Raw genomic sequence first — 27,920 nt, 5'->3', positions numbered from 1 at the left:
CATTTCTGATTTATGGGGGTTTGAGAATCGATGGGAAAAAATTAATGCTCGCAAAACGTCCCGGGAACAATATTGAGCAGATTTTAATTGTGATTTCATTCAAGTGGCTGTTAGCCAGATGATGAATGGGAGCTAACCTTCCACTCTGCCAAGCTCTGGAGAGAGTCTTTAATATGACAATTAAGTGTCTGTCTTTCAGATTTTATTGTATCTTTCTCTCTCTCTCTCTAACTCATGGACGACTCTGCTCTCCCTCCTTCTTTTCTTTTTCACCTCCTACCCGCTCACCCTTTTCCCCGTTTCTTTCTCTCTCCTCTCTCGACATAACTTCATCTGTACAGTGCAGCTTTTGCGCAGATTAAATTGAGACTCTGGTTTTCTCCATCTCGGAGCACTTACTTATGTTTTATGACACCCACTAAATCAATTTTATGTTGCTATTGATTTTTTCCCCCTCCTCCTATTACCCTCTTGCTTAAATCGACACAAACCATTTTGCCTTTTGCTCCCCGATTCTTTCCACTCTACTCTTGGTGGTGACCTTAAGTGTAACCGAGGCCGAGGCATCTGTTAAAGAGGGATGCTGTGGCCTCGCCAGGGTGAAAAATCACCACACAAACTTATTGTTTTCATCAGTATTTAAGTGTTACAAAAGGAAGGTATGACCAGAATGTGGTAGGTTAAACTCGGTAATGCCACTAATCCAAATGTCACTCATATCTTCAGATTGTCTCTTGTAACTTCTCAAAGTAAAACAGCAGATTAAGTTGCGATGCCTTGTTCGTGTTCCTTTGTTCCTCACAGGAAATATATTTTTGAGAGATTTCATTGAAAGTAATTCACATCAGTTTGTCGCTCAAGTAAAACAAAGCATGATTTGGAGGGATTTTTTAATTTCACCTTCATCAGTTCGAGTGACAATGCCTCTGGCACAAAGCAAGCAGTCTCTCCTGACTTTGTGTTTATTCACAAGTGTCTCTGCAAACTGAGCCAACAAGACTGAAGGGCAACATTTTCATTGTCTGTGTGAAGCCTTACAGGATGTAAATGGCTACAAATTACCAAAGAGAAACATCTTTTATGACACACAAAGAAAGGGTAACTAAAGATTTTATTTAAAAGCAGCTCCTTTTTGTCTGTCATAGTGAAAGGTAACCTACACGTCAGTTTAAGGAGAACTAACTGGAAAGTGCACAGGGTTAAATGCAATAAGAGCTGCCTTGATCTCAATCAATTTGCCCCTGTCTTTTGGCAGGTGTCCAGGCTTTGCCGTGCCACAGTTCCCCGGTGTTGGCTCCATCAGGGCTCCCAGCAGAGAGCTAAGCAGGAGCATCAATGTGACCATTTAGAGTGTGATCTGTGCAGATGCAGTGAGAAGGTCGGGCCATTGTGCGGCCCTCCTCCCTCTTGCCTCTCACTCCACCCTCTAAGACACGGTCCACATCAAAGTTGTTATTGAGGCCCCTCAGTCGGAAATCCCGGTTTGGCAGGGAAGCAAAGTCTTTAAGAAAAGAATGATGGCCTTGACCTAACATAGGCAACTAAATCAGCCTTCAGCAAGGAAGATTAATACTCATAAGGCCTCTTTACCTCTTTACATCTGCCCTTAATAAGCACCGCATCTTGGAGCGACTGAGCAGTTTCTTTAATTTCAAACATTATCTCGCTGATCTCCAGAAAGTGTATTTTCTTCAGTTGAATTGAAGCTGTGTTTACTAAGTTTACCACAGAAGATGAATCTGATCTGTTAAGGCTCTCAGACAATCCAAAACATAGCTAAATCATGTGTACATGAAGCAAACACGATATTCTTTTTAGCCTTGTCCACATAGCCACTACTGGTATTGCAACAAAAGCACTGTCCCAATAAAGCCACTTATGTTCAGTCTGTGAGACTGTTGACATGTTCTCATGACCCTGGGTATAAAAAGCTCACCCCTTGGGCTACATTTTATGTGGCATGCTTTATATGACGATTTTGGATCCACAGAAGTTTTATATAGACGTTAATAGAACGTTAAAATGTGTGACGTGTTGAAGTATGAGTTTCATTTTTGTGACATCATGTAAGCAGCAGAACATACATAGATGGTCATAATTTTGCCAATAGTGTAAAATAGATTTTTATTAAACTTATGAGGGAAGAAAAGAGGAAAAGTCATTTAACATGAATAGTAATTGAATATTTTAATCTGTATGTAGCAGTGTTACCTCAAAAATGAACACGTAAAGTCAGAGATTTGCATTGTTCTTTTCTAAGTTTGGCAGGTGTGTTATTGGGGACCTGAGGAAATTAAATACCAAGTTAGAAGTCATTTAGATAAGCGGTTAAACTGTATCCACACCACCAACTGCATCCACACCACCAACATCAAAATAATTATCTCTACCTAGAGTGAAATTATTGACTATAACTTGGTTCTGGTGGTTATGTCAAAGCAAATTGTTATAACAAGTCAACTTTTTATTTGATTGCCATGATAAGGATAACTCTGTTCCTCTTTCCAGTTGTATGTGTTTTTATATTTTCTTACAGTCCTTTGCATTTCTGCAAGGCTCCACTAAGGTCCATGTCAATGTAGGGACCCGGCAATTTGTTGTGACCACAGTTCACTTACAGTTGACTTGTCCTCTGACTTGATTTTGTGTGCGTGTGAACACGTAGCGTACGGCTTTTAGACAGAGACTGCAGACAGAATGTTAAGATTATCCAGAACATATTACTGAGCGGGAACATGTTTTCGGCATGGACAGGAAACTACTGTTTCTACTGAAACTACTGAGTCCATGTTTCATACTGAGAGCTCACCTGTTTTACCTACAACATTCCAATGTGTTCATGGCAGTCTCTGGAGATTTTAACCATGCCCCTAACTCTGCCCCTCTTCTGACTTTCCAACAGTTTGGAAGTAGCCTATAATTGATACACTGGAAAAAAAATCTAAATCTTACCAAGTATGTTTGTCTCATTTGTAGTCAAAATATCTCATTACACTTAATATAAGACATTTGCCTAACAACTACCATTTCAGCAAGATATAGGGACTTGTTTTAAGACAATACATCTTGAATATCTTGTTAAGTGAAATCTTGACAAAGCGATTTTCACTAGTTCCATTGGCAGATTTTTTGCTTATTTCAAGGAAAAACATCTTGTTTTTTTACTTGTTTTTTTTGGGGGGGAGGGGGGGGCATTTTTTTCTGTGATAAAGCATTAATAAAGTATTATTTGGTTCAGTTCAATTGAGTTTCAGTTGATGGTTCATACACTTATCAGTGTCCACGTCTGCAACTAATTATAAACTCGCCATTAAAACTGCCTTCTTGTCAAAATAGTGTGGTTGTATGTGTGAGAATGTTGTGATCTCACAGCAGCTTTGCATTGATGCCTGCATGAGTCACATCAAGTTACTAAAACACAACCTGGATGAAACTCTTCCAGTATGGACACATGTTTTTTCTAAAAGAAAAGGAAAAAAAACACACACAAAACAAACTTAAACCAGTTTTAAAGAGTGAATTTTATTGAGTCAAGTTAACAACTGTTGTTTTGTATTGTGATTCTGGCTTGTAATGAATTTGGACAACGATTTCAGAGCACAAAGCTGTTAGACTTACAGCTGAAGCATTAAAGCATTTCTGCTCATTTCGAGCGCAAAGTCCTCAAACACAAGTTGATGAAGTTACAAGGGATGACACAATTATCTGCCTCACTGTCTACAAGGAAGAGGATGCAACATAACTCCAGGCCTTCACTGAAGGAAAGACTGAAGGTGGGAGGAAAAGTGAGAAGGAGGTAAGGATGGAGACAGAGGTGACATATTGAAGAGAAGGCAGCAGACACTAAGTTCCTTCCTCCTTCTCTCACCTTCTGTTTCAGCTCATGTGGAAAAGCTTTTCAAATTATGATGTGGATTGACGTGCAGCAGCTGTCCCCTCTCCTGGGTCCTGTCCGTCACCTCGCCGGTCACCGCTGACAGCACTATGATGGATTAGGAATTGTCATCCAGGACGCTTGTCACTTGTTTACAAGTCAGCCATCCCTCATCTCTCACCACAGGCCTTATAATCTGGCCGGCACTGCTCCAACACCCCTCCCAACACCACCTCCTTCCCCTGCTGCCAGAGCGATATACAAGACAACACCGTACATTACAACAGTTTTTTGTTTTTTTTCCCCCTCTCCCTAACCTTTCTCTCTTTCCCACTCCGACATCCCTGGGCTGAAAACACAGTCAACGCATTTAATGCTTTAATATATGTGTTGTGTTCACCAATCTCGCAGGAACTGAGGAGATGTCTTCTTCTGTCAACCTCTACCCCCGAGAACTGACTGGGTTTTATACAAACATCCCAGTGGGAGCAGACGGGAGGCTCAGACCGAATATGCATTCTGTTTTTTTTTTGTTTATTTTTGTTTTGTTTTGTTATTTATTAAAAAGTGGAGTGTTTAAATATTTGGCCCAAAACTATGGTGGATAGATTTTCTATCATTAGAACATAGTAGATAGAAATCATATTTTTCTTCAGCCTTTAGCTGGTAGCCATGGTGTAAGTACAGTATGTACACAGAATGGCATCATTCTATGTATTTACTTTTTGAAATAATAGTCAGATATGTAGTTTCATGTATGACAGGAATTTATGTTGAAAAATGGTGCAGGATAAAAAAAAATGTTAAAAAAGCAAAAGGAATCTCGTATGTATAGGTATACTCTTAACTTCTGCTCTTACTAAATCAGTGCTAACATGATAAGTTGCTGCTCGACTGATTTCTCTTTGACTGATCTTTCAACTTTTTTCTCAAAATGTGTTGCTGTTGATGAGATTACTCTTTCTTACTCATTTGACCTTTTATTGTGTGGACTGATTTGAACTGCTTTCAACAGTTTGAGGCAAAAACAGTCACTGTAAACTTATGATCATTTTCCAGAAGCCAAGCCTGCATCGCAGGAATGCCATCGAACTTGGATGTCCCCCTGCAGTATATCTCAGTCTGTGGTCTGCAATGGGAATGTGGGAGTTTATGCTCCCTCTGTAGGCATAGGCCAAACTGAAACATGCTAACCAGCCTGCCTCTCTGAGTTTGGACTCAGCCCTGCCAGCTGTGCTCCTGCAGAGAGGATGCCATCTACCCTACACTGCAGAGACCATCCCAGCGCTCCCAGTGTGGCCCTTGAGAGAGGCCATAATCCTGTCCTATCTGCCTAATGGTTTCCTCTGTGGATTCGGCGATAGCAGGCCTGGGAGTGGGGGCGGCCTGCTGAATCCTACCATCAGCACATTGTCATTAAATTAAAAATTTCCGAACACTCCCTTGCTTGTGGCATAACTGCTGCCGTGAGAGCGATCATAATTGGCTCTGAAAACATGCGTAATTGCCTTCAGCTGGCGTTCTTTTACAGTTGACACAGTTGAGGCAGCAGCGGTGCGATTGGTGATTTGAATATGCAGCTTGTTTCACAATGGCAGTCGTAATTGAAATATGGTACGTGTGAGTGGAAGATTACATTAAAGCTCCAAGATAATCACCTGACAGGGGAGTCATTGGGTCGACAATCTGCTGCTGTGTTTTCGGGGATAGGGCCACAGCGAACCGCCCGGACGTGGAAGTGGGGGGGAAGAATGGGGAAGGGGTAAATGCATCAGGCACAAGGAGAAAAAAAATCTCTTGGTTAGCTCACTGGATCGACAGTTTAGCATTCCTAACCTCAATCACTCCATCCCAGTCTCTCCACATTCTCTTTCAGATACACTGCTTTAAATAGACATCTTCCCCTTTAAAGCTGCAGTCTGCAACTCTTTTTCAAGCATAATGCCTGGAACTGTTCGGGGATTCTGAAAGTAGTACATTAAATACCCCAATACAAAAAAAAATGAGTTCTCTAGGTCCCCTATATGTCCCGCTAGGTCCCTCCAAAGCCAGCAGGTTTGTTTACAAAATTGCAGACCGGACCGGTAAAAGGTAACCAATCAGGTTTACGAGCTGGGCTCTGCTGCCTGTCAATCACCGATTGTGCACGCGCGATACAAGGTAGGCTCGTCCCCACGCTTATTTATCTGGACTATTGAACTTCATTACGGGCTAGTCTACTTACTGTGTCTTCCATGATCGCAAATGACAGGTGAGTTGATGAATGAGGAGTCGTGTGGGTGCATATGGTGTGCACGTAGACGTGCATGAGTTCTCATGTGTTTTGAAGGGGCGGGACAGGAAGTTGAATAACTTTTTATTTTTCGGTTAAAAAATAAGCATTTCTTGCATTTTGCGACTACGGAGGTCACCGTTTTCAACTTCAAGCGTTCTGATAGATCATGTAAACTCTTAAAATGCCAAAAAGTAGGACTTTACGTATGACAACAACAAATCTTGCAGACTGCAGCTTTAAGGGCCAACAGATGGCTACATTAAGGTTGTATTTTCATAAGATTTTTGTTGCTTTTCTTTTGTCATAGCAGCAACTTGCCACCTTTCTATCCAATACTGCCACACACGGCTGCCTGCAATCAGCTGAAATAGAAACTGCACTGCTGATCATTTTCCTTAAAAGGAAAGCAAGTATGTGATTGTGATGTCCCATGATTCAACTGGCATATTTATGTTTTCATTTCTCGGAAAGCTCCTTGTGCCATTCATTCCACGGTCCTTTCACTTCCTCACACCAATAGACAACAGAAAGGGAAGTGCTGTTTTTACAAATATTTCAAAACCCTGGACTGCTGGTGTTGGCACATTACTAGTGAACTGATGCACTAAAGAATAGGCCGATGGTCGCATTCGTCCTCCTCTGTACTGGAAAAAAATCAAAGTCTTACCAAGTATATTTGTCTAATTTCTAGTCAAAATATCTCATTACACTTAATATAAGACACAACTGCCTAACAAGTTCTATTTCAGCCAGAAATAGGGACATGTTTGAAGACAGTACATCTTGAATATCTTGTTAAATGAAAAAGTCTTGAAAACAAATTGTTTTGAGTCTCATATCATATGAACCAAGCTTTTTTTGACATTTGAAGAGGTTTTTAAGCTAATTTCAAGATCACTTTTATCTCAAAAGTCCTAAATATCACATCTTATTTCAAGAAATCTTGACAAGCCAATTTTAACTAGTTCCATTGGCAGATTTTTTTGCTTATTTTAAGCAAAAACGTCTTGTATTTGCTGTTTTTTTTACTTATTTTTGGAGGGGCATTTTTTCCAGTGTGTAAGGAGAAAGTCTGTAAGACTATCCCTGCTACTGTTGCAGCTGAGGTGGAAAACTTTCAGGTGCCTCTTCTCTTTAATCTGCTTCTCCTTTCACCATTATCTTATATTTGGGTATAAACACACACTGTGCAGCCCGATAATATGCAATTAAAAGCAAAGATCATTAAAAAGTTATTGGTGTCTGCCTAATTACTATAACTTTACCCGTCTTATAATGAGCGTGCATGGGTATTGATTTGAAGCAAATCTCCCTTTCCTCCTGGAAAAAAAGCAGGTAGTTACTTTGTGTTAAATCATTAATATAGTAATGATTTTTCCAGAACACTCTCAATTAAGACCAAAGCAGAAAATGACCCAAGGGAGTTGGAGCTCACGCTCTTAAAAGTGTGATGTTCCAAATATATCCTTGCCTCTCACCAGAGAATATGGATAGGGCCGAGCCGTGTCTCTGAATAATTTAAATGGAAGGTTGTTGATTAGAATGTGTGTAAATGTGTTTGTGAGCTAAAGGTCTGCACCTTTATGTAACAAGGTAGCCTACTAATATTACTGTAATCTGCGCTGAATAAGCTCTGTGTAGAAAAATGAAAATAAAAAAGTAATGTAGTGGTTTGGTTTGACCTGTAGGAGGTGGCAAAGAAACAGTCAGTTGGACTGAAAGTAAGTAAGATGTAATGTTGGTAAATAAAAGAGAACACTTCACACAATAACCTTATCAACCTCAGACTCTAGTTTAATAGGTATCACTGTATCCATTGCTAAAGAGAACTTTTTACTTGACTTTCTCATGAAAGCTAAAATGCATTTATAATGAATAAATAGGTATTTGTAGGTTTATATCATAAAATATTTATAAGATAAATATATATATATACTGAATAATAGGTAAGTATCAGAAAAGGTTTTTGTGAGAAAAAGAAAATAGAATAAAAGTTGCAAAAGTTGCATGGGGTAGCTTTTGTTTCTGACTGCAAACTGTCTGAAGCTTTTTTTTTTTTTCTCAGCTGACCTTTCTTTAACATCTGCAGCATAAGAGTAGGCTGTGGCATTTGTTTCTCTCACCCAGCAAACATTTGATTTGTTGCAATTGAAGATGTGAAGATGCGTAGCATTCCCCGTACAACATAGGGAACAAACCGTGCTCTGGAAGAAGAATGGCACGTGTTCTGCTGCATCTGCTACCGAAAACCTCCATACATGTTCAAACCAGAATCCAATCCAGAATGTGAAAGATGACAGCATTTCAAACTGCCACGACAAACGTGAGAGCAGGGTGTCACTGTTTGGTAAATATGCTCACTACCTGCGACTGTGCAACATTATGGATTATGTTGTCTTTCAGTTCTTCAACCTAAGTATATTTTTCTGTGTTTCCATGTTAATAGATGCAAATGTGGGAAGTATAGTAAAATGCCAAGTAAGAGAGAAACAAGAACTACAAATAGTAATGATGCTTTTACCCCTCTGTTAACCAAGGCTGAGTTGCAAATTGCTTTTCTTTGTAAAACTAGCGTTGCTTGTGTGAATAACTCTGTCTTTCTGAGTAGCTGTAGAAGCAACAGATGCATACTTTAGGTCGCAGAGTTGACTGTTGTATTGACTGAAAGTAACGTTAGCCCCCTTAGCTGCGTGTTTTGGCAGGTGAACCATGATGTTTGTACTAACCTGCGTTCATGATGCCAACACAACATTCATTTGAAACAGTTTCACTTAACGCTTGAGGTTCAGACTCATGCCCTTTCAGCGATGGAACAGCCCTGACTTTCAGCTTCAGTGTTGCCATGAAGCCTTCTTCATAAATCAACTGTTCGTGAGTTGTAGCGGACAAATCCAAACAATTTACAAAATTTCATTACTGTGTTGCTAGATATGGAGCACTGAAATACCATAATCTGAAATGAGTACATATGCATATAAATTGTCTAAATGAATAAGTCTGATGCCATATTAATTCTATAGTATGCACATTTAATAATTTTTTTCTGCTTTAATTTGCAACTGCATTAATTTGAGTTTGTGTTAATGTGGCTCTTTACTTACTTGGTTATTCGTTTTTAAATTTTTCATTTTGTTCTGTTTATTTCTTTTTTTCCTTTATTTATTTCTATTTTCTGTATTGTTATTCCCTCCTAATTATCGATTTATTTTAATCTTAAAATATTCTGAAATTCATTTTTGTAATTGATTTCATTTATTGACGTGCATTTACATGTTTTCTTTCTACATTTCATTATGAATTTCTACATCATGAAGTAATTGAAGGGGGTGGTCTTTCAGATGTAGTCAAGAGACACCTGTTTGTCAACACAGCCACAGAAACCAGAAGCGGGGAAGGCTAGCGGCGTTAGTGGCAAGCTTTACTTTCAGTCAGAACAACGGACCTAAACGCTGTCTGTCGCACAGTCTATGTTTTTGTTCTAACTTTATAAAGAACTGCTATATTTTAAGCAGACCCATCAGTAACTGAGAGAACACAAGCTGTCCCGGAAGTAACAATATCTCTGCTCCGTCATTTCTCCACCAGTTATGAAGAGCCCATGACACAGTCTGAAAGACAGCCCCCCTTTGCATAATGAAGCAAATGGAGCGTACAAAAGGCTGTACCACCATTCTTCCAAAAGCATATATTTGTAATATTAGTTGTTTAAAAGTAAAAAAAAAAAATTCCCTTTCTACACACTGTAAATAGGCTTTCCAGTATATTAATTTAGTAATTTGGCTTATTTGACAGCATTTCAGGTTTGACTGGTGTTCTTGTTATTTACCTTCATTTCAAAATTTTTCTGAAAATTTGCTTAAAATTCATTATATATTTCAATGGAAACTCAGCTACTTCCCCAAACAGTGAAATCATGAGGAGCACTAAAACTTACATGGAGAACATGGCAAGGATGAATTTAAATATCGAGATTATTTTGCTACTTTTCAACACAGTGTTCAGTTATCCTTAAACACATCCATGTATTGCACACAGTGTTAATAAAATAGCTTACTTGCATCTGTAAGCCATCCGAGGCTAATTTTTGATCAACCATGAAACTCCATCGTTAAATTTCACTCGGTGTTCTATCTAAACACAATATTCTTGCATATAAACTCTGTGCTAAACATTATAAGTTTCACAAAGACCATGAAAGATGACAGAAGAGCTTGGTCTCATAACATGTGACATGTAACATTTTAAAACCACTTTGGTGAGACCTTATTACATGATGGAGGAACGTAAAGCGTATGAATCATGTGCTAAGCAAAAAACCTCTCCGTTGATTTGTTTAACAGGATGACCAATCCTGCTCCAGATGGTGGTGATGACAACACCTATTTGTGAAAACGTCAGAGATTTGACATGCACTTTATTATCAGGGCAGCAAAAGATTGTGTGGTTGCTGCTTTTCAGGTGGTCTCTGTGTGCCAAAACCTTACTATTAACTAAACCTAACTAAGTAATTTTGGCGAGTCTGCTTGTCTCAACCAAACAGCAGCTCAAAACCAAAGTTGCAATGTTAAAAAGAGAAAAAGAACGAAAAGTAAAGCAACAGAAGGAGAGCAGAAATCGAAAGTCTTGCGTTTGAGTTGTTTTTTTCTATCAACCCCTTCCACTTGCAAAAAGTGAACATTTTCATTTATTTTAGTCATAAATTCCACTGGATAAAATTTCCCCGCAATTGAGATATTTCACATTAAGACGAGTATATTTGAAAAAAAAACTTTCTGTGTCTGCCATCATTTTCAGGTTGTGCATGTCATGTAGTTTGCCTTTGTGATTCAAATTTGGCTTCTTTGTGATCTTTGAACCTCCTCCTCAAACCATACGAGGGCCTCCCCTACTCAATTTTCTCCGAAATGCTCCAACAATTACATCATTTGTCCGTCCATTATCTCAACACCTGCAAGAAAATCTGTCTCAATTTTCCCCTCTGCTTCTGATCTTGTCTCCCTCCCTTCTTGCTCTGTGGCCCCACCGAGATGCTGGTACTGCCCCAAGCAGCTTCTGTCTCTGTTGGACACTACCATCCCACCATGCATTGTGTCCATGCCAAGAGCCTGTGCCAGTTCATAGCAGCGAATACTTGTGGTAACCCTGCCTTTTTCTTTTCTTTGCACTCTTTCGAGGCCCCTTTGCCAAACACACAGGACTCAAGTAGTGATAAACAAAACACATCTCAGTCTCCCTCCCTCCTTTTACTGAGACCCATAATATTCTCTTAGTGAGGCCCAGACGAGGCTGGAACAAAGAGACCTTTGGGTCTGGGTAATCATTTGTTATAGTCTCCATAACCACGCTTTACAGCAGCGTTCTTTTGAAATGCTTGACATTTCACTTTCTGTTCTTTAGATAAAGTAAGTCGGTACAGTGCGTCATCTTTGCTTGACTTTATCACACATAAAGAACCATTTTCACTCAGTTTAATGTCATTGCCTTGGTGACCAGCAGGTTTTTGGCAACCATGCAGAAACGGCCAGTTTGTCAACGGAATGTGTAAATTGTCATTATAAATCTATCTAATCCCTCCAAGCTTAATTCAGGAGATAATATTTCATATGTATATGAGAATATCGGGTACATTACTTTCTCACACTTTGTTGCAGCTGGCAACAGATGGGAATGAGGCTCCAGAGGAGGGCTAGAGAAGTAAAGAAAGGGAGTAGCAACTGGGAACAAATGAGTGGATGACAAAATTTGAGCTTCAATCTTACATTAGGCATTTAGAACTATTTGATATGTTTGCAGACTTTCTAAATGGATGTTAAAGTTCCAGTTTGTGGCATTTAGGGTATCCATTGGGAGAAATATATCGTAAGAGTCAGGTAATAAATACTTTTGAATGAATTTATAATAATGTGAAAAAAAAATCCCTTTGTTTTGTTACCATGGAGTAACTCCTTTATATCTACAGACAATGTCGCTCCTCTTCAACAAAATCAACCATGTCGCTTCACCATGTTTCTACAGCAGCCTCTGTACACAAATGTTGTTGTAACAGGTGATGAGTTTGAATAAACTATGTTGTAGCTTAAAAGCTACTGTTAACATCTCCAGCGGCATTACAAAATGGCTGATTCACTTCATAGTGGACTATGTAGTGGGCGAGCAGACAATATGACTTTGTTTCTGTTTTACAATGTTTTCTTTTTCATAATTACCATGGTTGCTTGAGGGTTTGACATACTTAGTGACATAACAAGTGCCGACATTCTTCTTGAAAGGACAACATCATATTTAGAGGTAATCATGAAATGTAGATTCCCAGAATGGCAAAAAACAATGAATAAATGCAGGGTTTACAAATAATTGGATTGTAAATGATAAATGGACTGCACTCAAATGGTGCATTTCCAGTGCAGTTGACCACTCAAAATGCTTTTACACTACAAGCCATATTCCCCCTGTCACACACATTTGTACGCAACTTCTTAGTAGATACAGTCTTACAGGCTATCCAATTCTTTGCATCAATCAGACACACACTCACATGCTGATGGACAGATCAGAGGCACTTTGAAAACACTTTGACATTTGGAAAGGGTGAGCCCAAAATCGGACTACCAACCTCTCAATTGGCAGACGACAGATTTTCCTCCTCCTACAGCCACCCTGAGGGTAAAAGAGAAAAGGGGAATATCATGTAAGCCGTACGGCGTACCAGGAGTTGAAGAAGAGATTCACAGAACAGGACATTTGCTTCCATGAGGTATCACTGGGTGAAAATGTCAGAAACAAACTGTTCTCTGGATGACGGCGAGGCATGTTCAGCTGTATCATGGATTAAAACCTTCACCGATCACTGTGCTGAACTTTCCTATCATAGTAGGTGACTGCTTCTGACAGCAGAGTTTCATGAATTGGAAGTTTTCGATCCCAGATACCGATGAACACGCTCACCTTCATGCACAGGACTTTTCATTTCTGACAGGGAACGGGGATTTCACCCACCCGGATAACAACTTGGCCACTGGATGGTCCAAAACTGTTACTGAAGCAAAAATGCTGGAAGTAAAACTTTTAAATACAATAACAGCAAAGGTCTCTCTTGGCCATTGAGATGAAGCCAAATAGATGTCCACGACCTCTGACCAGGTGGTAAAAATATTTAATCTCCTTTGCTGTAAATTCTTATGATAGCTGAAGAATGATATGCCACAGCTTGGTATTTATGTCCATGTGACATTATCACAATGCTCCTATGACAGCACTCCAATTATGAATCCTGTCGAGTGGACACCAGAAAACATCGTGGACTTGCATCGTTGTTGACATGACCTTTCACTGTGATCCCACTTTCTTCATGTCCCCTTCTGTGATCCTCTCTCTCTCTACGTCTTTTTTTGTTGGTCCATTCATAGCCCTGTCCTCTCTGCCTCCATCTCAAAGTAAATCCCACCGGGTGGATGTTTTGTCATGGGAGCTTCTGGATGTTTTCACCACGCTGTTGTTATTTATTGGCTGCTGACAGGGCCATGAATTCTAGGCCAAAGTGAAACTCATATTGTTATCAAAAGCATAAAACTCCTATCACTTTAGATGTCAGAGCAGAGACAAGAAAATGAAGCAGGTACTCATAAAGGCAGCGGGTGTGATAAATCAGCTGGAGGAGCCCGAGCAAGGAGACGCTTGATTAAATAAGGGGAATTAGGTATTTTTGCAAAAGCGGGAAATAACATTGATCTACGCCCCTGTCACCGGTGAAGCTTGACACCATTGTGTTGTGTTTATTTTTTCCTTGTGTATTTGTAGTGTATCAGTCTTCTTCGGCATGAAGGATATGATTGAGAGAAAATCCTGCCTCCTTTGGCTGCCATGTTCTCTGTTGATGGAAAACTGAGGAAAGACTTATCCAGGACCTGAGTTTGCCGTCTTTGGTTTCCTCAGCAACTGAATCCACCCATCATATCCTGTAGCTTTCTTTAGGACATATGTGAAATGAGCCAATAGGACAACAGTTCTTCCTACTGCGCCACAGGCATCAACAAGCAATTTAAGGTCAGTCAGGGGTGAAACTCTTCACTACTTCAAACCAGGGTGCAATCAAATTTCATTGCATTTTATTGGAAATCACTTTATACTAATCTTTTCAATTTTTCTCGTGAGGGCTGGATATCTATTTAATGAGAGGTATTCTTGTTATAAGAAAAATGCAGTTAATCCTAATACTTTACCCAACAAAGCAAACAATGTGTTTTTTTTTCGTTTTTTAAATGTGCAGCCAGTTTAATTCACATTTATTATGTCCTCTTCTTCCTTCAACGCAACTAGGGTGCGATAAAACATCAAACATTGCACCGGCATCGCACAGAAGCCAATAGGAATAACATGTATTACTCATTGCCAGTGACACATCTCTTTAAAAGTAAATTTTGCAAAGAGTCCTCGTTCAGTTTGCTTTTCCTAAATATATGATTTTAGTTACGTCCTCCGCTATGATGTGGAGATGTCTGCATGGCTGATGGGATCTGTGAACTCTGGAGAGTGGGGTGACGACCTTCCACCTCATCCATCACCCGGTGATGGACATGGGAAGCCAGTCCCTGACAGGATGGGAGGACAGGCGGGGGTGGAGGGTGCAAATGGGGTTAAGGGTAGGGCTGGAGAGGGATCTTGGACGCCACAGCATGGTGGCTGGAAGAACAAGGGAGGGGGTATTAGGTGGAGAGAAGTGTGGCCAGGATTGAGGTCAGGGAAGTATGACTGGGGAATTAGATGAGCCACAGCTAGCTGCCTGGTTAAATGTTGTTGTGGAGGACAAAGATGGATTATCTGATTGTTTATGCATGTCTTATGTGTGACATATAAAATTGCATTATGTCACTCAAGCCAGAGTCCTACTTTCTTTTTTCCTTTTTTTTACAGTAAAGGACGTGAAACTGTATGAGTAGTTTTTGGTGCCGTTCTCCAGGTGACATTTGTGAAAGATCATCCCACTTCAGTACAAATGATGAATCTGGTAATCAGGGGGACTATCACTCCATTCTTCAAATCTTGCTGAGGTGTAATGAGTCTCCGAGGGCCACTTGTTCCTTACACCCACTGAAACAAGGCCCAACGTCATCAATCTTCAGAGAGGCTGAGGTGAAGTCGACTCGTCTCTGAAGGTGCGCCCCTCTGTTGCTTTCTTCTCTTGAGCTCAGAGGAAAGCCAGAGTTCTCGTCACACGCCTAAAAAAGCAGTCTGGTCGCATGCTGCTGTGCAGATAATGAGGAGAAAACCTCCAACCGGTGTGGAGTGACACCACACCATGAAGCCAGCACACACACTTACAAATGTGAGTGTGAAATGGGTTCAGTGACATTTGACCCCAGTCACCCAAACGCCTGTCAACACCATATACTACCATCATTTTGTGCATGACTGTGTGATCATATGTTTTCCTCTGTCTGACCTTAATTTAGTCACGTCTAGACACTTCTTTCTGTCTTACTGTTGCTGTATTGCTTATATTGTGAACCTCATGTCAAAAGTTTGCTTTTTCAGGAAGTTTAACAAGACTCCTTCCTCTCTCCTGTCAGACAGCAGCTTCATGCTTGGCATAGTGAAACCAGGAACAGGCCATGGGTGAGCGGCCCAGTTCACTCTCACTCATATATCTGCGGTTTCAGATGTCATTCTTTTTATATCAGTTTTGATTTCAATGCTGCTGTTCTGTTGTTTTTCTGTATGAGTGGCTTCCAAATTTGAATATCACGAAGCGAATAAGGAGGCTATAATGTCTTACAGCTCAGATCAGATTAGTTCTTATTCTGTAAATAAGGATAAACTGTTGTAAGACCATGGAACGCAACAGGGATTGACACACATACTATATCATCTAATCTTCAGGAAGATTTGCCCTCATTGATCCTGTTGTTTCTGACTTTCTTCTACTGCTTCTTCATCAAAATATTTGTCCCAAGTGACAAAATATGTCTTCATTGTGTTGTTGAGTGTTGCCACCAGCTCTGGATTAACGTTAGTACAGACACACACAAACAATATGCATGCTGTGGGTGTCGAGTGAAACAACAAGCTGCCCTTGCTTGTCTTCAGCGGGTCAGGCCCTCGGTGGGTTGGACAGTTTGTGAAAATGACAGAACATGCCAACAAATTGCATCACTTCTGCCTCTGTGGCCGAGGACAATGGGCCACCATATGCTGAAGTGGGGAAATGAATGGAGCTCATTTGTGCTGGCACCCCGAGCCCTCGCTCCCCTCGACCCTGCTGGGGCCTCCGTGGCATCGAGGCGGACACAGACAGACGAGCCAGCCCAGTGCCACACTGCCAGGCTGCCACCAGATCCCACAATATGGCAAGAGCAACACACACATGAGTTTTTATAGATATGGAAAAGACAAGGATAATCATCATTACAAATCACTTTATTTGACTGTTTTCAAACTGTTTTTGTTATTTAATTAAAACAATATGGTACATACTCTTTATGTATAGTAACAATGATACACAGACATGTGAATACACCCGACTTGTAAGTTCCTGTGTGTAAAAGCAGCCCTGTGAAATTGTGTTTATCACCGTCTTTATTTGTGTGTGCATGTGTGAGTGTGTGCAGGTCTGGGATGATAGCAGATGATTAAGGAGTGGCTGCTCTGTTGACATGAGATACTAATGAGGATGAAATGAGAAGGTCAGGGCTCGTCTCCAGGAGGGGGACACCCTCCTCCCACCTCTACCTCTTCTCCCCCCCTACTTCTCTGCTTGTACCCCGAGTTGCCTCCTTCCACAGGATGGACGGCTAATCCTCTTAATTGGCGCAGGCCAGTACGCACACGTGTATACACACATAAGCACACACATACACAGTGAGGCGCCTCTGATCAGGACCGTACATCTTCATAATGGAGGTAATTAGCTGTTCAACAAGGCTAGCTCAGCATTATGATTAGGACCTCTTTTTGAGTGCCCTCAAAATGTGACCATGCTGGCCTCTGGTGTCAATCCATTCTGCTCCACACAAACAAGGACGGAGACATCAAAAAGTTCATTATGCAACAGTTCAATTTATTTTCATTTTATTTTTTGAGCAATACTCAGCTGGGCCAAAACTCTAAGATGTCGAAGCTGATTTTCAAATGTAAATTTACCAATGCAACCAATTTTCATCCCCAAACTTGTACCATACAGGCACTTTGTCAGGATGCCTTTATTTCCCATTTTAACGTACAGTGTACCCCTTTAGCTTAATTTTGAAAGAGGCTGAGTTGTATGACTGGAGACAGTTCTCCTCCCAAAAACAACTCCATGGCCTAACCAAGTTATTTTTATCTGAAACCCAAACCAAGTAGTCCAATGACTTAAACATAAGCAGTGTCACCAATGGAACTAACTAAATGGTGTCCATTAATCTTAAGGTGGCAATGTAAAAAGAATGTATTTTACCATAATCAAGAATTTTTTTTTTAAAACATAGTTTTATTGTGTAACGTCAATCAGGAAGCAGCAACAGTGTTTCAGTAAAATGTTGCATTATTTCATAAAATGAAAAAAAAAACTGTTCACATATCTTGTTCTCGAACATCTTAATCATGAGATTGAAAATGCTGTAGATAAGGATGCTCTATTCTCCCCAACACCCACTCTGAGCCTGGAAACATTCATAAGGGATGCATGAGTTGTGTTTTGAGGGAGTGACGAGGGTCCAATATGGTTGTTTATTTCTTGGATGTGCAATACCTCCTGTTGCCTCAAGGGTCGAAGTTTGGAGCACATCCATCTGGGTTGGTTTTGAGAGCATTAACAAATTAAATAAGTTTGAAAGGATGTGACTTCTTCTTTGATAGACATTACAGACATCTTAGATGCTTGATGGGATCCCTATTACGTGAAGGGAATCAGAACATGGAGAAGTAGCTTTTTGCAGAAAGGTGCAGATCTAATCACATATTGAATGTGATTAGATCTGTCAAATGGTGTATAATGAACTTTTATAGTTTATTTTAAGCTGAACATGTAGTTTCACTTTTTCCCACCAAAGGGGTTCAGGTGCTGGTATGGAGTCAGAGCCTTATTTAAAACCAGTTCTTTCGGTTTCGACAGGCTGCAGCACTGAAAAATGTGTGTTACACTAGCACCAACTTTTTGCCTGGCAAGAGCAAAGAATCACTTATGTTGAGGCCTGTGGGCTGCGTTATGGAGACCAACCTGATCAACTAAAATGTTGTCATCACAATTTTAAAAGATCTAGTCAGTGTAGAATTTAGTCTCCTTAATTCATGAGTGAATGATAAAAACTGTGCTGCAACATTGATATGAAGTCAAAGCATCACTACAAGAAGATTTCTTCATTTTCCCGCTGTCTAACATTTTTATATCACCAGTCGTATCTTTAGAGCGGCATTCTCAATCACCAATTGCAGCAGCCCTCAACCAGCACTGAAATCACGTTGGTCAAAAAGGGATAAATAACACTTTCACATGGACTGCAAACTCTAGACTCCTTTCTAATACTTCTTTGTTTTGTTTCTCTACCACCCCTCCAACCTCAGATTACAGGCTCTTTATATGCACTCACCCAATAACATGCTTATGTCTCCAAAGAGTACCTTGAAATATGATATTAAAATGCCTTATAATGTGACACCAAGGGCTCTTGATTAATGGTGTTTTTCCATTACGTAGTATGGTATGATACATCAAAGTTTGGTTTGGTTTTAGCTTAGAATAATTTGATTTTCTTTTGGCAGAGATCATAATGACTAAGCATTACAAAGCTCAACGGCAGTCAGCAGAGTAAGAAATATGGATCTGTAAATTCAAACTCTTGTATTCATCAGTACAAGTTATGTTATCTGCGTGCACAAATGAGTTATCTGTGATTTATGTTAAGGTGTTTCAGAAACATTGTTGTTTATGCCAACAGGAGATTATCTCTGACCAATCAGCAGTCTGCAGTGCCTCCACAGGACCTTATGGTATCTGCTTGGTTTGCTTTGAAACTCGCTCAGGTAGAATTAAAATAAGGTATCAATTAGTGTTGTTTATGTGATACTACCTACAATCAGGGGAAAGATGAAATGATTTGAAACCACTGAAACAATGATAAGAAAAATGTTGGGTTTTTAATGTGCTGCATACAAAAAATTGTGACTTTTACATATAAAATTTGGCATAGGTACAAATTCAGGTTTCACAACAAGCATCCCCCCCAAAAAAAATAAAATTGTTAAGTTAATAATAATAATAAGTTCTATGATCTGTTTATGGCTAACAGTAAACTGTAATGAGTTATTTAATGATTTCTTCTGTAGTGATCACAGCATGATCAAAATTTAAGTCCAAATGTTTTGCTAAGTGAAAAGTAGGAGCTGTCAGTCCATCACTCGCTTAAGCAGTGATCGAGCCAGGTAATAAGAGACAAAGGTGATGGCTGTTCTGTGATGCAGCAAAACGGCCTGTGTGAGCGCTCATTAAAGAAAGTGTGAGGGTCTCTATCAGCATGGTGAACTGTTGACCCCGGACAAAAAGGAAGGAAGTGCTCAGCCAGCTGCACATCATTTTTCATCTCTGATAGAGCTTAAAAGAGGGGTAGAAAGGGGAGAGGCAGAATAAGGGGACATAAAAGAGAGAGAGAAAGAAGAAAAAAAAAGGTGGGTCTGATGATTTAAAAAAAGAAAAAAAAGTTGGTCTGGTGAAGTGCAGCAAAATGGTGTATGATAGCCTCCTAAGTCGTGACCCCAGTGAATTTTAAAGGAGGGTTCAGCTTAACTCGTTAATCAATGGCTGATGCGTATCATGGTGACACTTCCCACACACGGAAACACCGACCCAACCAGGTGTCATTTATCATTTTATAACAAAATAGGACCATTTGGAAGAGATAAGGATCTTCAGGGTGCCACCCAGTTTAAGAGTGTGTGTTTTAATAGGGTGTATTTGATGCTGGCTTGTGTATGCATGTTCATGAGTGTTTGCAAAGATTGAAGATTATTCAATTTCAGATGAGGTCTTGCAGCTCCTTCAAGCTTTATGAAGCTCTATAATAAATGGAAGCTTTATAGGTTCTACAAAAACAATTCAAAACCGTGGGATATGAAGTTATTTTGACCTCTGTGGTCCACTACTCATTCTTGAGTCTGGCATCTTAAGATCATGCACAAAAATATGCACAAAAAATGGAATATCTGAACAAGGAGTTAGTGGTGCAGTGTGATAATGTAGGTTTGTGGGCTAACTCTGGGTCTGCTGATTCCTTTTTGATTATTTTTATTAATAGCAAAACGTAATAACAGATCTTTGCAATATAAAATTAAATATTGTTTATTTCTTCACTGTCTGACAGTTATAAGAGTGCAACATTATACTAGTTCAAAGATTTACATAATTTATATGATTTATATTGTACCTCTCCTCTTACCAAAAATAATATATCTGGTACATATTCTATTTATGATCATGCTGAAATACAAAATATTTAAATATAATGTTTTAGCACTTTGGATACAATATATGAGTCAGCATTGTGTGTGGCAAAAAGTAATTATATGATGCAATAATGAGTAAGATGTAATAACATGATGAAACTTTCAGGAAATGTTGCTTTTTTTGTGACTGTCGTGTTTGCAAGTTGCAAATTGACATAATTCCTAAGCAGATTGCCTACCATATACAGGTGAAACAGAACTCCTAACAACAAAGCTCACATACAAAATGGACTTCAGGAATGATGTGCAGTTGGCATGCAAGTTCTTCTCCCACTGGGCATCCAATTTCCATCTTCCCCCTGTAACGATAGATGGAGGGATGAAGGAAATTTTTTTGAAAAGCTTTTTCATTCCCCACTTTGACACAATAATATATTCCCTGAGTTTGCATGCCCTCTGACAAACAAAATCCCACACAGCTAAAGCATATTCACACTTCATAAACATTCTGCATGTTTAGTCTTGGTTCCGTCCAGCGTGATTGCTCTGGCTTGCTCTGTTTGATCAAGAGCGAGGGGCAGAGAGAGAGGCAGAGAGGAAAAATGAGCCTGCCAGTGCTTAATTGAGCATACAGATTCCTAATGTGTCAGGCAGTGGCCTTGCAGATGAGGGATGGCACTTTTTTACGATGCATCTTCCTTTGTTTCCTCTTTAGGCCTAATGAAGTCGGCCTTCCAGTCGCCACCTGGGCCGGACGTTCAGACACCAGAGACACTCTCACATCCCCATTCACAAAGTCTGACGGCGAGTCATCATCCACCACACTCCTCACCCCCTCCTTACCCTTAGCCAGCCCGAAGATAAATACACACATATGCAATGACATAAAGACACACAGGCATGTTCATACACATGCTGTATATGAGAGTGCACGCACATCCGCGCATAATGGCTTATTAGCTGGACATTTGTGATAAACTCACACTCCAGCCCGATGTTTGCAGCATATTCATTATCAAAGCCGCAGACCTGTTTATTTTTACTGTCTCAAAACAGCAAGCATCCATTATCCAAAGATTTTTTTTTTTTTGTCTCTCTTGCTTGTCTTTTTTTTTCCTACATGCCTTTAGGTCACCCACTAATGAGCTTAACACTGAGGAAACGTGGAAGCGATTAGACGAGGCTTGGCTGTTTGAACAACGGGGTGATGATATTGTACCTTATGATTACAGGAATTTATATCAACAGAAACAGGAGAGGAGAAGGAAGGCAAGTGAGACACTCTATAGTATTCCACATCTTTTCCAAGCAGAGTGACTTCACATGGGTGTGCGTGCAAATGTGTGCAAGCAAAACAGTTACTGGTGATCACTGATGTTGGCAGCCTCCCGCTCCTTCCTTATCCTTGTTCTCGCTTTAGCAAGTCGGGTCAGAACCTGCATTTAGCGCCATTTTCTCTTTGAGGGGGCAACTCAGGCCAAGTAGTTCTGGTCACCAAAACATGTTCAAGGTGCTCCGTGACCATATGTTTGCTCACTGGGGAGCGAAACAGGGAAGAGCTGGTCTATATGACCTTCACCTAGGTTGAGCAGTGAATACTCCAGGCTCCGCTCGCTTGGGTTCATGCCAGACAAACACAGTAGACGAGCACCCCAGACATGCAACTTGATCCCAGCAAGAAATTGATGGCCCAAGAGCTGGAGGATGAGAATGTGAAAGATGGGAATTGTCCAAGTTTTAGGTGAAAGATAAAAACTTTAAAACTAAACTTTAAGTCATATTTTGCTGGCTATATAAATCTATAAACAGGATTGGAACAAAAAGGCTTTGTGCATTTGCATAATAGCTTTTAAACTCTATGTGTTGGACTGACCATAAGTGACCCAAATAGAGCTGAAACGGTTGAATATCAGCTAAATTAAATGAACAGAGTTGGTTCGTATTGATTTAGGTTTTCAAAATGATATTAACATCTTAACAGTTTCTGAAGGGAAACTAGTACTCCCAATATCTATTGTGCGTGGCACACCGTGCTTTACAATTCCTTCAAACCTAAATCCAACTTCCATTTCTGGGTTCTTTCATTATACAAAATCAATTCCTTATTTAATTACAGTCAGCTATGGCAATTTCTGAAAGCATTGCAGCAGAAATGCTATGTCCCTGATGTTATAGAAGCAGTTCCTTGTTTTGGTTCTCTCGGTCAAAGAAAAATGTGTTGTAGTTTTAGAAGAACTTGGATCATAATCACCACAGAAAAGTTTTAGTCTTAGTCATTACAAATGAGGGGCCAAAACAAAAATAATTCACTAAAAGTACACAATTAATTGCACATTTTTGTTTAACATTTCATGCAGAAAAAAAGTACACAAAATATTTACTATGTGCAGATAGAAAAAAAAATACATTTCCTTGTTGATGATGCAGTTTGTCTGTAAATTTACATGAGACATTTAGCGTCACAGTTTTTCATCTTTCTTGAACCCACTGTGGTGGATGTATGATGTGGCATATAAGTGCGTTCATTTTCAAAGCCTGGAGCATTCTCAGAACACACCCACTACTATCGTAGTGTATCGTAGTGTATCGTATATCTATATATATCTATATATAGATATATATAGCCTTTTAAATGTTTTTTATTTAATTTTTCTTCAGAAGCTAAGTGGATAAAGGTTATATTGGACAGCTTTAAGTTGTCCAGACAACTAAGATTTTGACAAAGCTTTTTTTAAGTGAAACCTTAGGCCATAAAGTGTTGAAAACATTCAGTACTTTGATAATTGCTTGAAATGCACATTTGTTAAGTGCTACTTGTCCCCAATGGAGATTATTTCTACATATCATTTACTTTTAACCTCTTGTAACTTCCTCTTGATTTATACAATCTGCATGGGTGCAAAACAAGCAACAGATTAAACCTGCCCTGATAACTCAAAATGTCAGCGCCGTCGAGTCAACAGGGGATCTTTATGGGAAGGGTTGAGGGAAAATGCCATTACACTCCAGATAATTTAAACATGTGTTGGCATTTATCTTGGTGGTCCATGTCCGAACACTAATGTCAAACTCTTGGTATTAGTGCTCTGAATCAAAGCCAAAGACATGCCTTCCCAAAATTGTAATCCCTTAATGTTCCCCACTCTCTGATGTGGAATTACTTATTTTTTTATTTTTTATTATCATTATCATTCTATTATTTATTTTTGTTGGGATCGCTTTTTCTATAGGAATTACACCTCCCCCCCCACCTCTCTGTATGTAAACACACACACACATACACACACATCACGCTCGCCTGATTTTGGATGGATAGATGGTTGGGAAGAGGAGGAGAAGTGGGGCCTGAAATATATAATCTCCTGAAAAGAATGAGGCCCTCTGGGATTTTCTCATAGTGGCCCCTCTCTGCACTGGGGCTGGGGAAGAGTGTGGGTGAGTGCTGGTGGTGTGTTGGAGGTGGAAGCGAGAGGGTTGGTGGGGGGCAGACTAAAACATGACCACTCCACACTGTAACCTGAGCCAGAAGGGGACCAATCTGTCAAATAATTAGCTGTTGCCCAGCACAAAGGTTTTATTTGCAGGAATTTCATCGAGGCAGGATTGAATAATATGTCTGTGTATTGTGAGGGGGTCATGGGAACATCATCTCTTACTGGTGGACCATAAAAGACGGCTAAATGATAATGAGAAAAGGCTCTGGTAATTCAATTCCTCAAGCGCTGGTTTCCATCTTCCTCCCCCCCCTCCTCTCCGGCTCTCTTTCTGTCCTTTCTCTCTGTGCAGCTAATTGAAGAACTTTCCGTTGATGTTGAGGTGGCTTTATTCAGTGTGCATGAAAACAAACACTGTGGTGTGATTTTACGGAAACAAAGAATACATGCTTAAGTATGATAACACTTTCCCATTCAAATAAATGAAACAATTGCAAGTTAAAAGCAGGCACAAAAATAATAAATAATCACTTACATGTTCAATCAAAGAACACATTTCAACATATTTGATATTTTGCCGGTGTATTAATCGCTAAAACACAGATGAATAAATAATCAGTATCTATGTGCTTCCCACTAACAAACCCAGTTGCTTAGCTGTCTTTTTGTCCACTGACCTCTGACCTCTGAGAGCAGCCAACCAGGAAGTAGATAGTGTTAAAAGGGATTGATTAGTTTGTGGCCTATAGATGATTGTTTATATCATTCCATACTGGAGGTTTGACCCCTGCTGACCCATCTGTGGCCCAATCTGCTGAGAGCCATGACCTGCGTCCATTTGCATCGGCGCTAATTACCTCTGACGGCTCTCGCTTTACATCGGGCTCATAAAATGAAGCCCCGTGGTGCCCTGATTGAAGAAAGACATGGCGCGAACACTCCACGTCATGCCTTCCCTTTCCTCCTGCCCAAATGTCAAACACATTAAACTTAATGTACCAGCAAATCTTACCCAATTATTTGTATGTTGTTCAGATGTGCGCGCGCATGTGTGTGTTTATGTGCACGTCTGGTGGCCCCAAATGGTGCTCGTGTGCGGGTGTATGTTCAGCTGTCTGGGCACACTCAAGCATGCTGGTGTTTACATGTGAGGGAGCGACTGAGGAGGAGAAAGAGAGTTTTGCCATTTCAGCGGTGGGTTCATGTGGCATGAGCTTCCACGTCCTGCAACACACTGCAGAGGGATGAGGAAACTTGCTTTTAAGTAAAATAATTGGATTATTGTGATCTTGCTAATTATAATGAAAGCAAGCTTACTATTTTCCAATTATTATTCTATGCCGATTCTGTTCCTCCCTAATAAAGAGGAGCACTGATGCAAAACAAAATGCCAGGACTCCATTTCCTGCTTGTGCCTTAGAGCTATTCAGAGATGAGGAACTTACACACCATCCAAATATCGCCGTCTTTAGCCCACATAAAACATCTGACTACAAAGCATACAAAGCTCCAGTAAATGACACCTCATGTACAGCAAAGTGCTGCCACGCACAGTATTCTGGAGCTGAATACAGAGAGAGTTAATCATTTTAAAGAAATCCTCATTTATCCCCCACATTTTACAACTAGAATATGCGATTTGAAAAGAAAAACAGTACGCTTTAGTTTTCGTACTTCCATCTCGGATGCATCCTTGTTCACCAGACATGAAACTGACATAAGTCACCCACTCTCATTGTAGCAGATCTCCTCCCCGTACAGCACCCCACCTCACTCCTCTTCCACATGCACAGCTGCACACACACACGTTCTGCCTCTCAGTATCAGTCGCTCATACGTCTCTCCGCTCTGCCCGTCAGTCTCCCACCAAACTCCCTGAATCACACTACATCTGACAGTATTTCATCTTGGATTTGAGGATAAGTGGGAGGATTTCAGTTCAAGCTCGGAGCTTAGTGTGAAAAGGCCGCTCGGTGTGAAAATCCAGGGGTTTACACGATGCGGGGACTCCGCCACCCCCTCAACCCACCCTCACTCCAATCTTTTTTCCTCTTATATTGCTCCCCCATGGTCTCTCTCTTTCTGTTTCTTCCTCTCTCCTTCCCTCGATGCAAGGTGTTGATTTAGCTGTGAGTGGCTACCTGACACAACATTGGCTAACTCCTCAAGGAGCTAAATACAGCTAACCTCGTTGCAAAGTTATTCTAGCCCCTGTATACAGAGGGGAACACTAAAAGGATGTATTTTAATTAGGCATAACCCAGGGGCTTCAGTTCTACTACAGCATGGGGAAGGAGACAGTCAGATGAAGAAAAAAAGCGGCAATCACACACAGTGTGGAAGAAACTGAAATGTTTGTGGATCACACTGCAGGATGTTCGATCACAACATTACAGCCGTAGCTTATTAAAAGTCTCTCCAATGTACGCTGTCTGTTTCTGGTAACGCTGTCAACATGTATTAAGAATAGAGTCGCTGTTTTGCTTTGAACACGTTAATGAAAAAACAGTTAAAACGACTTTGCCATCGAAAGTGTAAAACTAGATATTTGTAATCTGTTTAAAACGATCCCATCTCATCCTCAGCGTTGCACCAAAAAAAAGGCCTTTATGTCACTTAAATAACAGCTTAAATAAACTTTATCAGTAATGTGTGTATAATCATCTGCTTTCATGTAACATAACACATCATTTAGACACGGCAGCCCAATTATTTCTCTTGAAGATCAACTTCACCTATGTCATATTATCCTTGCTGAGTCAACACACATACGGACCTGATTTACGATTCTGTTCACTTGTGTCTTTTTTTTCTAAGGAAGGCATCTCCTTAAAGGTGCATGAGGCACCTTTTACATCAATTATAAATCAATTCATTCTAAATATACACTCCTGGACTTTAACAGCTCCTGTTTTTGAAGCTAATGCTCATGTGATTATATTAATAGTAAACTGTTAACAAATAAACTGATTAAAACACTGATCAATGGCAACATTTTTATGTTAAGACTGATTGGCAAAAAGAAAACGAAACCTCTAGTCAATGTGCACTTGAAGACTACTAGTACACTGTAAACCCGAATAAGTTCAGAAAACTCAAAAATTTTGTGGTAACTGATTACATAAAAAGTTTTAAGTTATCCTGATAAATTTTTTGAGTTACATTAAACTTTAAAAATATGTGTTCAGTTGACATTAATTTTTAAATTTCCTTAACTTAAAATTTACTTCTTCTTCATACTTATAAAAACTAAATTACATGGACTTGAAAAAATTAACGAAACACAATGTATATTATATAAATAGTATCTACTCAAAATATTACACCTTATGAACTTAAAATATTTAACACTTGCCAGCTTAAAATGTACAAGACGCCCTGTTTTTCAGAGACCTGTGTTTTCTGAGAGGTTCTGCCCCCGAAAGACATGCCAAAAAAAGTAACTGTGCAAATTCAGTTGTGCCTATATAGTTGTGTACATATAACTGTAGAACTGTAACCATGTATGATTGTGCAAGAGAAACATCATCCATGCAATAAAAGGTTCTTGACTAAAGTGTTACTGTCAGAATTCCAATTTATTATGGTATAAAACAGCACCTTAAAACCAGCCTCTAAAAAAAGGCATTAACAACTGTTACATTTTAATATTTTTTTTCTTTTCAGAACAATATATCAGGCTTAGTAAAACTGTGAAATGTCAAATAACATTTAAAGTGATGGTTCGGAGTAGATTCAACCTGGGGTCATTTGAACCGTGACATCCAGCCAAGTAGCCCACCCGAAGTTTTTCCGATATTGGCTGAACATCAGCTGAGTTACTGAGTTATCCCGAATAGCTTCGTACAAGGGTTAATGGATCCTGGTCCGTATCTCCAAAATTACCACACTAAAATCACATGCCATGACACCAAACTTCTACAGT

The 27,920-nt window shown here is 39.9% G+C and overlaps 1 protein-coding gene across 1 annotated transcript in view; it reads right to left on the bottom strand.

Annotated features, from left to right (window-relative positions):
- Nucleotides 1-3,553: 3,553 nt before the first annotated feature.
- Nucleotides 3,554-27,920, bottom strand: part of LOC142380565 (uncharacterized) — an 87,154-nt gene continuing 62,787 nt past the window's right edge. The window contains exons 6-9 of the mRNA XM_075466477.1: nt 20,845-20,920; nt 12,763-12,806; nt 5,533-5,566; nt 3,554-4,119 (exon numbers count right to left, since the gene is read on the bottom strand). Coding sequence (XP_075322592.1) covers nt 5,545-5,566; nt 12,763-12,806; nt 20,845-20,920 — 142 coding nt within the window. The 3' untranslated portion in view covers nt 3,554-4,119; nt 5,533-5,544. The remainder of the gene's footprint in view (nt 4,120-5,532; nt 5,567-12,762; nt 12,807-20,844; nt 20,921-27,920) is intronic.

Source organism: Odontesthes bonariensis, chromosome 5 (genome assembly GCF_027942865.1).
Source record: "Odontesthes bonariensis isolate fOdoBon6 chromosome 5, fOdoBon6.hap1, whole genome shotgun sequence".
Lineage (NCBI taxonomy): Eukaryota > Metazoa > Chordata > Actinopteri > Atheriniformes > Atherinopsidae > Odontesthes > Odontesthes bonariensis.
The sequence above is the reverse complement of the archived record's forward strand: the minus strand, read 5'-3'. Positions and strand labels throughout refer to the sequence as shown.